Source organism: Rhamphochromis sp. 'chilingali' (assembly GCF_963969265.1).
Source record: "Rhamphochromis sp. 'chilingali' genome assembly, chromosome: 6".
NCBI classification, from domain to species: domain Eukaryota; kingdom Metazoa; phylum Chordata; class Actinopteri; order Cichliformes; family Cichlidae; genus Rhamphochromis; species Rhamphochromis sp. 'chilingali'.
Genome location: NC_137933.1, coordinates 18,287,296 through 18,299,458, shown reverse-complemented (window position 1 = coordinate 18,299,458; position 12,163 = coordinate 18,287,296). Strand labels below are relative to the sequence as shown.

At 44.1% G+C, this 12,163-nt stretch overlaps 1 protein-coding gene across 2 annotated transcripts in view; it reads right to left on the bottom strand.

Annotated features, from left to right (window-relative positions):
* Window positions 1-12,163, bottom strand: part of LOC308398004 (glypican-5-like) — a 166,710-nt gene that overhangs the window by 123,484 nt on the left and 31,063 nt on the right. For both annotated transcript variants that reach the window (XM_080884365.1, XM_080884366.1), the window contains exons 3-6: window positions 5,354-5,814; window positions 5,024-5,257; window positions 4,253-4,386; window positions 3,971-4,096 (exon numbers count right to left, since the gene is read on the bottom strand). In XM_080884365.1, the coding sequence (XP_080740491.1) occupies window positions 3,971-4,096; window positions 4,253-4,386; window positions 5,024-5,257; window positions 5,354-5,814 (955 nt within the window). The remainder of the gene's footprint in view (window positions 1-3,970; window positions 4,097-4,252; window positions 4,387-5,023; window positions 5,258-5,353; window positions 5,815-12,163) is intronic.

Genomic DNA, 12,163 nt, shown 5'->3' with positions numbered 1-12,163 from the left:
GTTAGATAAACGCAATGTATGAAAGTGTGTGCGTGAATGAAAAAGCACTACTAGTGCTCAAACTGAGTGGAGGGTGTTCCATAAGGATTCGTCTATTTACAAAATCCAGAAGCTGAGAAAAGCTCATGATTCAGGATCCTGTAGAACCAGCTTTTGTAGTAACAACCTGAAGTAACTGTTTTCAGTCTCTCACATTGTTATGAAGAAATTCTGAAATTCTCTTCAAGTTCAGGTTTGCATTGAGGCTCAGCTCTCCTCTTCAACATTTAAATCAGATTGAGATCTAGACTTTGACCACAGCAGCACGCTGATTCTTTACTTTAACTGATCCTGTTGTAGATTTGCTGATGTGGTTGGAATCATTGTACTCTTGCATTATGTTCACACGCTGCTTCTGCATTGGGGCTTAATTTTTACAAAACAACACAGTATAATATATCCAGTTCAAGTTCATCTGAGGTTGTAATGACCTCATTTTAAGGACCGGACTTTTGTCATGATAATATCTTGAAGCATAAAACCTTAACATTTAAAGAGGTTGAACAGCAGCTGACCGAAAAATGGTCAAAATTCTGCTTTAAACCTGGACAATAAAGACTACAAAGCATTCAGCGCCAGTTAAGAGACAGCTTGCATGAGAACATGTTATTACAGATCAAAGCAGCAAATTACGAGGCTGACTGCTCTGCAGGGATTGTAAATTGAATAAGTTTTTCTTATTCTTGTCATATTTACACATCCACGGCTAACACATTGCTTCTGTTCCACACAGAGCCTCGCCGTGGGGTTATAACAGGTGAACTTAGCTGTCACCAAAAGAAGAAGAGAAAAAATCTGTTTATTATCTATAACACAGATTAATTCCTCTTGCGATTTCTTTCCCTCCCAGCATGAGCGACAAACCGGGAGACAGAGAAAGAATGGGAGAACTAATTCCCCCTTGAAGCAAGGCCACATCATCGACATGAGATAAAAGCGGCTTGTGTTTTTTCTTTTATGATCTTATCTGATTGTTCTTTATCTCTTTGTTTACCAGGGACCGTGATGAGGACATGCATTAAATCTCTCTTAAATCTCAGGCTCCTGTGTCATGTTTTTTGTGCTCAGACCTTTTTATTAAAAACGACAAAGCTTTGGTTGCCTTAGTCCTCCTTTAAGACCATAAAACAATCTGTGCCAGCACACACAAAGAGCTGTTATAAAAGGCATCCGTGCACAATCCAACGTACAGTTTCAGACACGTAACACGCGCACACGAACACACACACACGCGCACCAACTGCACTAATCGTTTAAGGTCTCAGAGGCCTCGATAAGCTTCTGTAAATCAGCCACCAGCCAGCAGTGAGTTTTATTCCCCTCTCTCTCAGTGGATGTTGGGTTATGACCCGTAGGCAGGAGGTTATTTATTGCTTTTGTCTCAGCTTGTGTTGACTCCCAGCCACTCATCTATGGTTCTAGGCTAATAGAAAGCAGCACAAGATTGCAGATCTGCAGGAAGGCTGCTAAGCTGCAGGGACTTCGCTCGATAGTCTCCTCGGAGCCCGGTCTCCCCCGATTCTTAATGTCTCTCAATCCTTCTGCTTTTGCAGTAATGGCAAAATCAAAATGAAGTGAAGCTGTGAGTGAACCTGAGGTGAAGGACTCCCTATCAATACGTGTTAGCGTGAAAGTGGAAGAAAGAAAGGAGGGTTAAACTGCAGAGGAACGCCCACAGACCATAAGCATTTCCCAGCGGCTGCTGCCAGACATGATAGACAGGCTGCAGCCTGCTGGCCTGCCTCTTTCTCCGGCACTTAAGAAACATCTCTATTCTGCACTCCATTGCGATGGAAACCCGAGGTGTTAAGGCAAAAAATAGCAGAAGATGAAAAGAGTAAATTGTCGACAGCAGAATGAAACTTAACCTTGATACTCCGTCTCCATAGTAATGCCACTTCTGATAAGCAGCACTGAGCTACTTTCTTAAGAACTCTGAATCTCTCCGTTTGCTGCGAACGTCCTTTTCCCCCGCTCCTTCCCTCTTACCTTCACACGGCGCCGCGAAACAATCTCAACACAGCTGTCATCCTTTACAATAGACCGTCTAACCTGAACTGGCAACTCCAACCTCACTGTGGCTTGAAATACAGGCCCACCTGTCGTTTCAGCAGCCCTGACAGCAGCTGACAGCTAAGAGGAACAACCGCAGACTGAGAATATATGAAGGGGTCCTTGAGTGATGACAGCACGGGTAAGATCGAGAGCTGTGATGTAATGGAGACAAGGCCACTGACGGATACCGTGAAAGAGGCCAGGTTGTCTGCTCCAGCTCACAACCATTCATATCCAAGATCTATGTGTGCGGGCAGTAACAGCTAATAGATTAATTCTACAGTGGTGTCATGGTGTTTGTAGGGGGCAATATATACGAGCAGGGTCAGATGGTGCACAAACAGCCTATTCATGACAGGAAAGAAGGAAACCTTTGACTTCATGTAAAATGGGATTATACTTCATGTTTCAACAATATTGCATCCGTCGTTTTAAACAGTTTAAGAACCTTATTTGGGCAAATTTAAATCAATCGGGGAGATAAGTTTATCTTTCCATCCACAGCTGATATTTTCAAATCATTACCTCAAAGTCCGCTTCAGTCCTTTTACACTCGAGCCTCTTTGATGCACACAAAATTCCCTCCAGTCTCTCAAAACAGTGACTCTTCAATCTGAATTTTGGGAAAGTTTCTGGAAGAGCAAGTAAAGGGACGGGTATACTGAGCAATCACACACACATTCATACAAGCACTTTTTCCTGTGTCTCAGCGCTTGGTCTAACATTTGCACACACACACTCGCACCGGGGGAAACTCAGATACGGTGACAGGCAGACTGCAGGGATCTACCGACCTTCCAGTTGGTGGGCGACCCGCTCTACCTCCTGAGCCACAGCCGCCACTGAACTCGTGGATCGCTTTTGGGCTCAGACACTGCAGATTCTTCAACCGTAGACTAATGTTTGGGCTCTGTGTTGTAGCTAGAGGCCCAGCTGTCATCAGTGAGAACAACTGTTCATATGAAAGTTTGAAAGTTTGAAATATGACAGTTTGAAAGAGATCAATGTTTGGTCTCTGTAAACGTTTGAAGTCCATGCTGAAATCCAGACTTGTAAGTGTCATAAAGTCATAAAAGGACAAATTTAAAGAGAGCAGTAAAGAGATGCACAAGAAGACAACCTTAAAGGGTTTTTTTTTTTTTAAAGCAACCAAATCTTTGAACTACATTATTGTTTTATTCTTGTCAGTTCATTTAACAGTTAGTCTTCCTTGCAGGCAGAATTCTCCACCCAGGGTGTCATGTTAGATTGCACGTGTGGCTTCAAGTTTAGCTGAGACATCACAGATAGCGCCTGCATGTAGGTATGTTGGTCTCAGCTGGGTGAGACTAACATACTAGCAAGAAGATTGCAAAGAAACTTCTAGCAGACGAATGTCAAAGCAGCCTCCTCGAGTCAAACCGTGCACGTGCATGAATCTGCAGAGTGAAGCTAAAACATCACATCAAAAAGTGTCACTTCCTTCCAAACTGCTGTTAGCAGTTTTCTTTAAGTAAGCCTATCAACCAAAAACAAAACTGTTTTTCAATTCACATGCATCTTTTAGGCATTTGAAAATACCTGCAGTACCATTTCTAATATGAATTTGATGAATCCTTTTGTATCACTGAGTGTTGGCGTGTCTCCATCAGCATGATGTCAGAAATTAAACGATAAAATTATCAGTGACGGATTCTGACAGCATGCCCGCTGGCTAAATAAACTACAGATGGGAGACAAATTAAAAGAAACACCTGAATATCACATCAAATTTTGATGATTATCTCTCCAAAAACACCCTTGATCCCTCTAAATTAATTTCAGAGGCTTACAAAAAAAACATCTTATCTAATGTGTCACCCCGTCTGTATGCATCATTTACATCTTTAAAACAAACCTTTTAACGATTTCTGTTCCGTTCCAGCAGGACAGCGCGTCATTGGATGCGAGGTCGCTCGCACACAGCTGATCAGCCAGGCCGCCGTAGTAAGTGAGGTACAGACGCAGACTGCTTAGAAAATCCCTGCAAAAGCAGCAGCCACATGGAAGTGCGCAGCTAATTAACTTGTTCAATAAAGCGTTGTGCATTTTAATTGTGCATAAAAACCATTTAAAAAAGACGAAGAAGAAGTAGAATGGCACCATTTCTCCACATATCTGACATCTTCCTCCCACTTACTTTCTCCTGTTAGCGAGTGAGCCTCCCGGCGCTCTGACAGACGCTTTAAGAGGGATGGATTCTCTGCTGCTGCTGTGCTGGATGCTGACCGACTGAGCAGGCTTCCTGCTTGGTGGGCCGCACAGTTTGTAAACCTATAACCCGATGAAACAGACAGAAATTAAACACTCTAAACACTGAGGGAGAAACAAGCATTTAAAGAATTCGCTCGTTAAACTGTTCTGGTGCATAACAAATTGGCCTTAATTTATAGAGGTGAGTGGCACATGTTTATACTGAAGCCATTAGTGCAGCCAAGCCTATCATGTCCAATTTTTGAATCTACTGTATGTGCAGGGTTGTTGAGCAGCAGCAGCTTTAGTTGACCACTAGATGGAGCTGTGGTGCCTCAATTAGTTCTGCAAAGTTGATGTGCTCAGAAGCAAGCACCCCGGGGCTTCCAGTTCCCAGCAAAAGCTGCCTGAATTGAGCTACACGTCAAAAGAAAAAAAGTGCCTCTAAAGATGTTCTCATAATATTGAAGGATTTGCAATTTCTGACCAAACAAACACTGATGTACCTGTGAGGAGTTATTTAATTTATTAAAGGTAATTTATCCTATTAAACCTAAATAATACCTTCAAGACTTTTTCAAATTCCTTATTAATCTCCTCTTAATCTCAGACATTAACAGATCTACAGTGGACACCAGTTTTACCTCCTGCAGAACCTCAGCACAGTTTGAACTCTACTCATCTCAAACAACATTAAATCATTCGTCATGATCTAAACCTGTGCCGAGAGCCGCGGTCCATTTTCCTGAGCATGCCTGACAGCATCACGAACGAGCCTGTGAATTCCCAGAAGCACTTGCTCCAAATCCTGAGGTCCATGCATCCTTGCTGACAGGCCCTCCAGCGAGCGTACAAACTCCCTCCAGTGGATGTCAATCTCTGCCATGCTCGCCAAACACCCTCGCATCACGTTGATGCAGTAGCCCATGCAGGGCTTGGACTGGGTTAAGCCCTGTGGAGCAAAAATTACAGAGCGATCAGTGCTGACGATAAAAGAAGTTTCATTAATTCAGATCGATACGCTTGCTTCAGAGAGGTCCATCCGTACCTGGCAATGAGGGCAGTAGTGCATCTTAAGCAGGGCCCGTCTGCACTCGCGGCTTAGCTGTAAGTGGTCCGTGGTATTGATGACTTCGATTCCCAGGTGCAGCGCCTGAAGAAGAAGCTTCCCAGAGACCCCGGAGCGAGCAATCTGATCGGCCAGGTGACCGGGCACTCCGCCAAACGGTCTGACGCTGCGGCTTAATGACCTCACGCACTCGGCGTGGCCCAGCGATACGCCGCTGAGGCTCGGGCTGATGAGGTGATCGTAGACCAGAGGGAAGAGCGCGTCAAAGAAGCGCTGCACTAACTCATCGACGCTGAACTCAGAGCCCAGCAGGAAGAGGCTGATGTCAGTGAAGAGTTCCCGCACGGGACCCGCAGCCTGATCAGCCATGCTGTGGTACAAATCCTGGAAGAGGGTGGTGGTGTAATTCTCCGCCTGCCACAACAAGGCCTCGAAGGACTCTGAGATAGACAACAGGAGAAAGAAAAAATTCAAAACTTCATATTTCAGCACCTTTAATTTGAACTCTACACTAGGAGTAAAAGATGTGAAAGATACCTGCTATGCAACAGTCATCGTCACGCCTTTATTGACATATACTGAGGTGTCAGAACTCATCATTAAGGAGGATGTCAAATATATAGAAAAGGGTTAAAGCCAACAAGAGCAGGATATTCAAAAGGAAAAGCCTAAAAATCCTCCAACAGAGCTTCTAATAATGGCTAAAACTGCTCTGGCATGAACAGAGCTACATACACAGTACAATACTCTTGTAGAACTTCTGCTTCCATTAATACCAAATCAAGAGAAACAGAAAGGAAGACGAGTCTCTAGGGCTCCCAGCAGGGGCTGCAGCTCCCCGCGTCTTTCCAGAAAGAGCGAGGGGAGTACGTGCAGGGAAGCAATTTGTTCTCTAATCAAAAGTTGAGCTGACAAAGAAAAATGGCAAAGAAAGAGACTGGAACACACTGAAGTGGGGACTGCTGTGATACATAATGTGAGTGGAGCTTCCGTACATACGCAGTGTTTAACCAGTGAAGCGATTCAATTCATTTAATTCAATTCCTCTGTGAAAAAGGAAATTGCATCTATCCAACTTGCACACAAAAGGCACGTATATTCCAAGACCAATTAAAACCATGTTTGACTCTTTGTTTCTTCTTTCCTGGCTGAACACGTAAAAAGTCGCACGTGAGCGTAAGATTTCCTGAACGTGATGTGAGAACGCCTCTGCGTTTTCCCTACAAGACGGAATAATCCTAGCACAATAGGGCATGGTTCACAAGGGCAGTAAGCTGGCCTTTATCCCTTTGTCTCGGCTTATACCTGAGCCACGGCCTTTCTCACATCATGTGCTTGTCATGAGTTGTGAGGCAAAAGTAAGGGCGAACGCCTGGAGCTACCTAGAGGGGGGGGCCAAGAGTCTGAGAGTGAGCTTAGACTGTCCAATGCTGCATAATACGCACCGATGCAGAAAGATTGACCGAAGGCCCCCCTGGTGAGGGCGACTGCAGGGCGGACAGAGAGGGATCTGGCATGCCTACAGGCGCACCATCTCAAGAGGCAGCACTAAACACCGAGTCACCAGGAAAAGAGCGTGATCACAGGCCTTCTGTGATCTCGAGACTCAAAGATGTGTGTTTGTGTGTGAATGAGAAAAAGAAAGCCGCGCCTCCTACACAGCAAGTGCTCTGGTCAGAGAGCAACATGAAAAACAGGGAGAGAGCGTGTAAAAAAGACACACAAAAACGGCACAGACAAGAGCAGCAGCTGTTGGAGTGTAAGGTGTGTTTGTGCATGCATGTGTGTTTGTGCATGCATGTGTGTGTGTGTGTGTGTGTGTGTGTGTGTGTGTGTGTGTGTGTGTGTGTGTGTGTGTGTGTGTGTGTGTGTGTGTGTGTGAAACAGACACGCATGCAGACCGTCAGAGAAACGGAAAGAAATATGTGCTCACAGAGTACAGTTTGAGATTTTTACTGCCTCAGGTGTGTGAGGCAGAGCAGGCAGAGTTATGAAGGGTCCCACGGGGATTATAGTGCATGCTTCGGGGAGGGGGGGTTTACCACGTTAGATTATGGAGTTAATGAATCCCACCTGTCAAAGCACGTAATGAATATCTGTGGAGTAAACAAATTTGTCACTGTTTTATCTCTCTCGCTGCTTTCTTCTCCCTCTGTTCCCTGGGATATAAATCTCTCATCATAGGTACATTAAAGTGAACTTAAAAGGCTTGAATAATAAAGCTGATCACAAATTCTGCTAGTTCACAGCACCGACACAAAAGCTGCCTGACATGTTATTTTTCATTGAAGATGGTGAGTGGGAAGCAGAGCCTCTCACATGAAGCCCTTGTCCGACGGCCAGGCTTCTGGGTAAGCCTGAGGACAGAAATAATAAGGAGAGCGAAAAACTGGAAAGATGGAAGGAAAGTGATGCGGAGGATGAAAAGAAGGTACATCTTTTAATATTTGGGCCTGTTTAAAACTGCTGAGATCGATGGTTTCATCAATAAAGGAGGGCAAAAGGTTTGACTTGGTGGCAGATCGAGGTTCAACCGTCAACACTCACATCTGCTTCAGAGCAAGAGAGAAATCCACAAGCAAAATCCCAGGACGACAAAGACAGCAACCAGCTGGCTATCTTACAAAACTGGAGTTTCATTTTAGACTTTTCATGTCCGCTGTTTGGTTAGTTTAAGGCAAAATTAGAGCCTTACCAACACATAAGCAAGCCAATATCAGCCATCTGCAAATCGAACGGCATTTGTAACTGTAGGTAAATGAAAATGTAAGAAGTAAAGAAGACAGCGGGAAACACCCTTCAGCCACGTTGTTAGTGTTGATGCTGCGTGGCCCAGCACAGCTGATAAATGAGTAAGCAAATAACAACACAATAGTTGGTTAGGTTAATGAAAGGTCAAATCCTCCAACCCACAGGCGATTCAAAACATGCGGTATTCTGCAGTGGAGCTGCAAATCTTTTATTTCCATCCTGCCTAAATAAAAATGCACTAATAGATGTGCAGTGTGGATGATATTTCTTTAAATGTTCTAATTGCCTATTTTCATATAAAAGCATTTTAATAGAAACTTTAGAGGGTTTGTTTCTGTCTGTTAAAAACAAAGCCGAGGATGAGACAACGTGCCCGTCCTGCCCGTGTGTATTCTGGCTGTCAGTGACCCTCCCAGTCATGTTTGCATTTCTGGTGATGGGAGGAGGAGATGCTGAAGCAGCATGATTGAAATCACTGTGGAGTGACTTTTAATGAATGTCTGCTCTTCTTAAGTAACTACAGCAGCTTGATATACGTGTAAATGCTGCCTCACAACCACACAGCAAAAGTAAGACGGGCAAAAAACTTTGTTTGACCAGCTATGGAAAATATTACGTGAGAGATAAAAAGCAGCACGGTGGCACGGTGGTTAGCACTGTTGTCGCACAGCAAGAAGGTCCTGAGTTCAATTCCACCATCAGGCCAGGGTCTTTCTGTGCAGAGTTTGCATGTTCTCCCCGTGTTTGCGTGGGTTCCCTCCGGGTACTCCGGCTTCCTCCCACCGCCCAAAGACATGCAGCTTGTGGGGATAGGTTAATTGGATAATCCAAATTGCCACTAGGTGTGAATGTGCGAGTGAATGTGAGTATGAATGGTTGTCTGTCCTTGTGTGTTAGCCCTGCGACAGACTGGCGCAGGGCTACTGAAAGGGTAGCCAAATGCTTACGCTCGGGTGAAAGACTGCATCGATATATAAACTTCAAATGTAAAATTGGGGAATGAGAGTTTGAGTGAAATTCTGCCAAATGGAAAAGAACGGGAAAAAAAAGTTAGCTAATGTAAAACAAAAAAGTGTAGTTTTCAATGTATCATGTGCGTCATTTGGAGGCACTACAAGCCATTACAGCATGCCACCCATCAAACTGCACAGATGCCTCCCTCGCCTGCTCGCATGGTAAATAAACTGATATATGAACATTTCATGTTTGAAAGCTCGAAGGTCCGCAGCTATCATCCAGATATATTGGCTATTATATCACAAAAGCCCCTCAGTTGAATTCCTACGTAGCTGAGCCTTTCTCCATGTCTAAAAGGCTTTTAAATTTGATCCCATTTCCCTCATTTCTTCCATAATTGCTGTTCTTCTCATTTTCTTTAATGTAGGATGATCTGGTTAACTGTGACAGGGGTAGCTAACAGAGTGATGAGTTACACTTGAGGTCGGAGCCTCTGGCACTTCACGCGAAACCAAACAAAATCATTTTCCTTCCACTCCCTCGTGTTGTCTCCCTTTCCCTACATCTCTGTGCATCTGATTGTGTCAGGGAGTAACAGAGATATTGTGATAGCAAAAAAGCAGATGAGGCATCGGGTTCACATCTAAGACAGTAAATCAATACTGCTGTTACAGTAATACATAAAAAAGTACATGGTCAACAAGTTGAAGACGTAGTAAACTGATAACAAGATGCTGATTGGTTGCTTCTCCACCAGAGGGAGACATTTTTTTATTCAAATATGAATCTGTGAGATCAGCACAGCCTGTCGAAACTGACCTGTGCCGCATGCTCCCGCCAGCTACTGCCCACCAAGTGATTGCTAATCCAGATATATCAAAACATAAAGGAAAAACAGCTCCAGTGGCAGATTTGCTCACATACACTCACATTCACCTGTGAGTAATCCACTGCCACTGAGCTCATACCCTGAGCTACTGCAACCACAGGATTTTTCTACAAATTAGACGTTATTTAATATCAAGGTCAGGAAAGGTTGAGCGGCTCAGACAGACAAGAAGAAAAAAAATCCTCTCATAATAATTTAAATACTGATGCGCGGCCTTCAAACCATTCAAAACTGCAAAACCAACAAAGTCAACAAGCCTCCACTTCTTTCTAAGCATATTTGCATTCACAGACGCATCATTGAGGAAAAGGATCACTCAGCAGGATGAGGAATAAGACGAGCCTTTGTAGTCAGAGACTCTTTTAAAAGCAGACAATAGACCAAAAAGCTGCGGCTCTCTTTCACACGCGCTCGGAATAAGCAGAGGCATGTTGATTCAGTAAATGCACAACACTCGAGACGCATCCCTCAATGTGCGGCGTAACGCATCAACATCGGCGACTTTGTTTGAAGCTCGCCACTTTTTCAGGTTTCAAAAAGCTTCAAATGCCACCAGCTGACCTCAGCTGAGCTGCAGAGCTATGCAAAGATGGCTTTTATTAATGTGATTCATCTTCTGTGAACGGCTGTGTGACCACAACAGAGGAGCCCCGGTGACATCTGATAGGCTGCAGAAAAGGCCACTCTCCATCTAGAGAGGATGAGTCACTGGTGCTGTGCGCTCGGCTCATCCCAGAGCAAAAGACACACAATGAAAGTCAATGACTTTTAGGGTGGCACAGTCAGTGCAGTCAACAGAAAACTACGCCTTCACTGTGGGATATTACATGACAAAGAGCACCAGCACACTTTGATGTTCCAGGATGGAGTCTGATGGCAGTGTCAGAGATACCACAATAACCACAACACAAAAACAAAACAATAAAGACATACAGGGAGACCGGGCAACAACTTGTGTGTGCGTGTGGAAAAATGTACGTGTATTTTCGGCTCATGGTTCATCCCAGTTTGCAATTTATTTATGAGTCATTTCCAATAAGAAGTTATTTCTCTTTATGGGATTTAATTGCATCTGTTGACACATTCTGGCGTGTCGAGTCAAACGGACTCAAGATTGCTTTATGCTCACAATTAAGGAGAACATTGTATTTACCGGGGAATAAATCACAAATTGCAAGCCCATAAAAACAGTGTTGCCACATGCTTCTGCCTGATTATGTCCCTTTTTTTAATACTTAGCCTAAAAATCAAAAAGTTACTTTAGTGTGCCTTTATGTAAATCACCCAGAAACGTGTTCGAACACTCCTTTAAATGGACCTGGTAATAAATTAGGTCTATTTTAACATGTGACCTGCTTCCTCTCAGGCTGTAAACTGAAAGCTGGTTCAGTCAGAGTTATCCTTAAAAAAATGAATGAATGAATGAATGAATGAATGGACTTTTAAGCTGCTGGATATAGAGTGTAAAAAAACTTGCCTTTAATCTGTGCAAGACGCAGCACTGCACACACTTTTACCCACCTAAAGTACTTACTCACCAAAATCCACTCACTGCAGGACCGTCGGGGGGGTTGATAAGAGTTTAAAATAGTCTTATTTTTGCTTTTCTGGCATGACAAACATCCACACAAGGATGCTGCCATTATCACACGGCACAGAGCTTCCCAAGTCTCTGCTGGGGACGTAACTGACAACCAGACCTATTTTTTATATGCTGGGACATGAGCGAGCCGGCAGCTCAGAAAAACACACGATCAGAGAAGTGTCACAAAAAAAAAGATACCGTAAGGCAAACAAATCAGACTTTGCATCAAAACACGAGCAAACGTGCAGCAAATGAGTCTGGAGCGCTGCTGCAATTTACGAGGAGATTGAGACGAAGCACAAAAGTGTTATTCAGTGTGCGTGAGTGAGCACCTGCCTGCTCCCATTTACAAACCACCAAGTAAAGCCTTTCATGTATGTGTGTGTCTGTGTGCTTTTGTATGTGTTAGGGCATGTTTAAGCGCGTCTGTATGATGGTGGTACCTGGAGTTCATATCTGGCTGAGCCATTATAAAGTATCTCTTATTGAAACCTTTCTCCGACTAAGTTTTGACTTTCTGGATTGCCAATCTGGCAACTGCAGCACCGTAAACACCAGCAGTGCGACCACCTTGGCCCGCAGATGACCGGGGGGCTCAGGAGGAAAG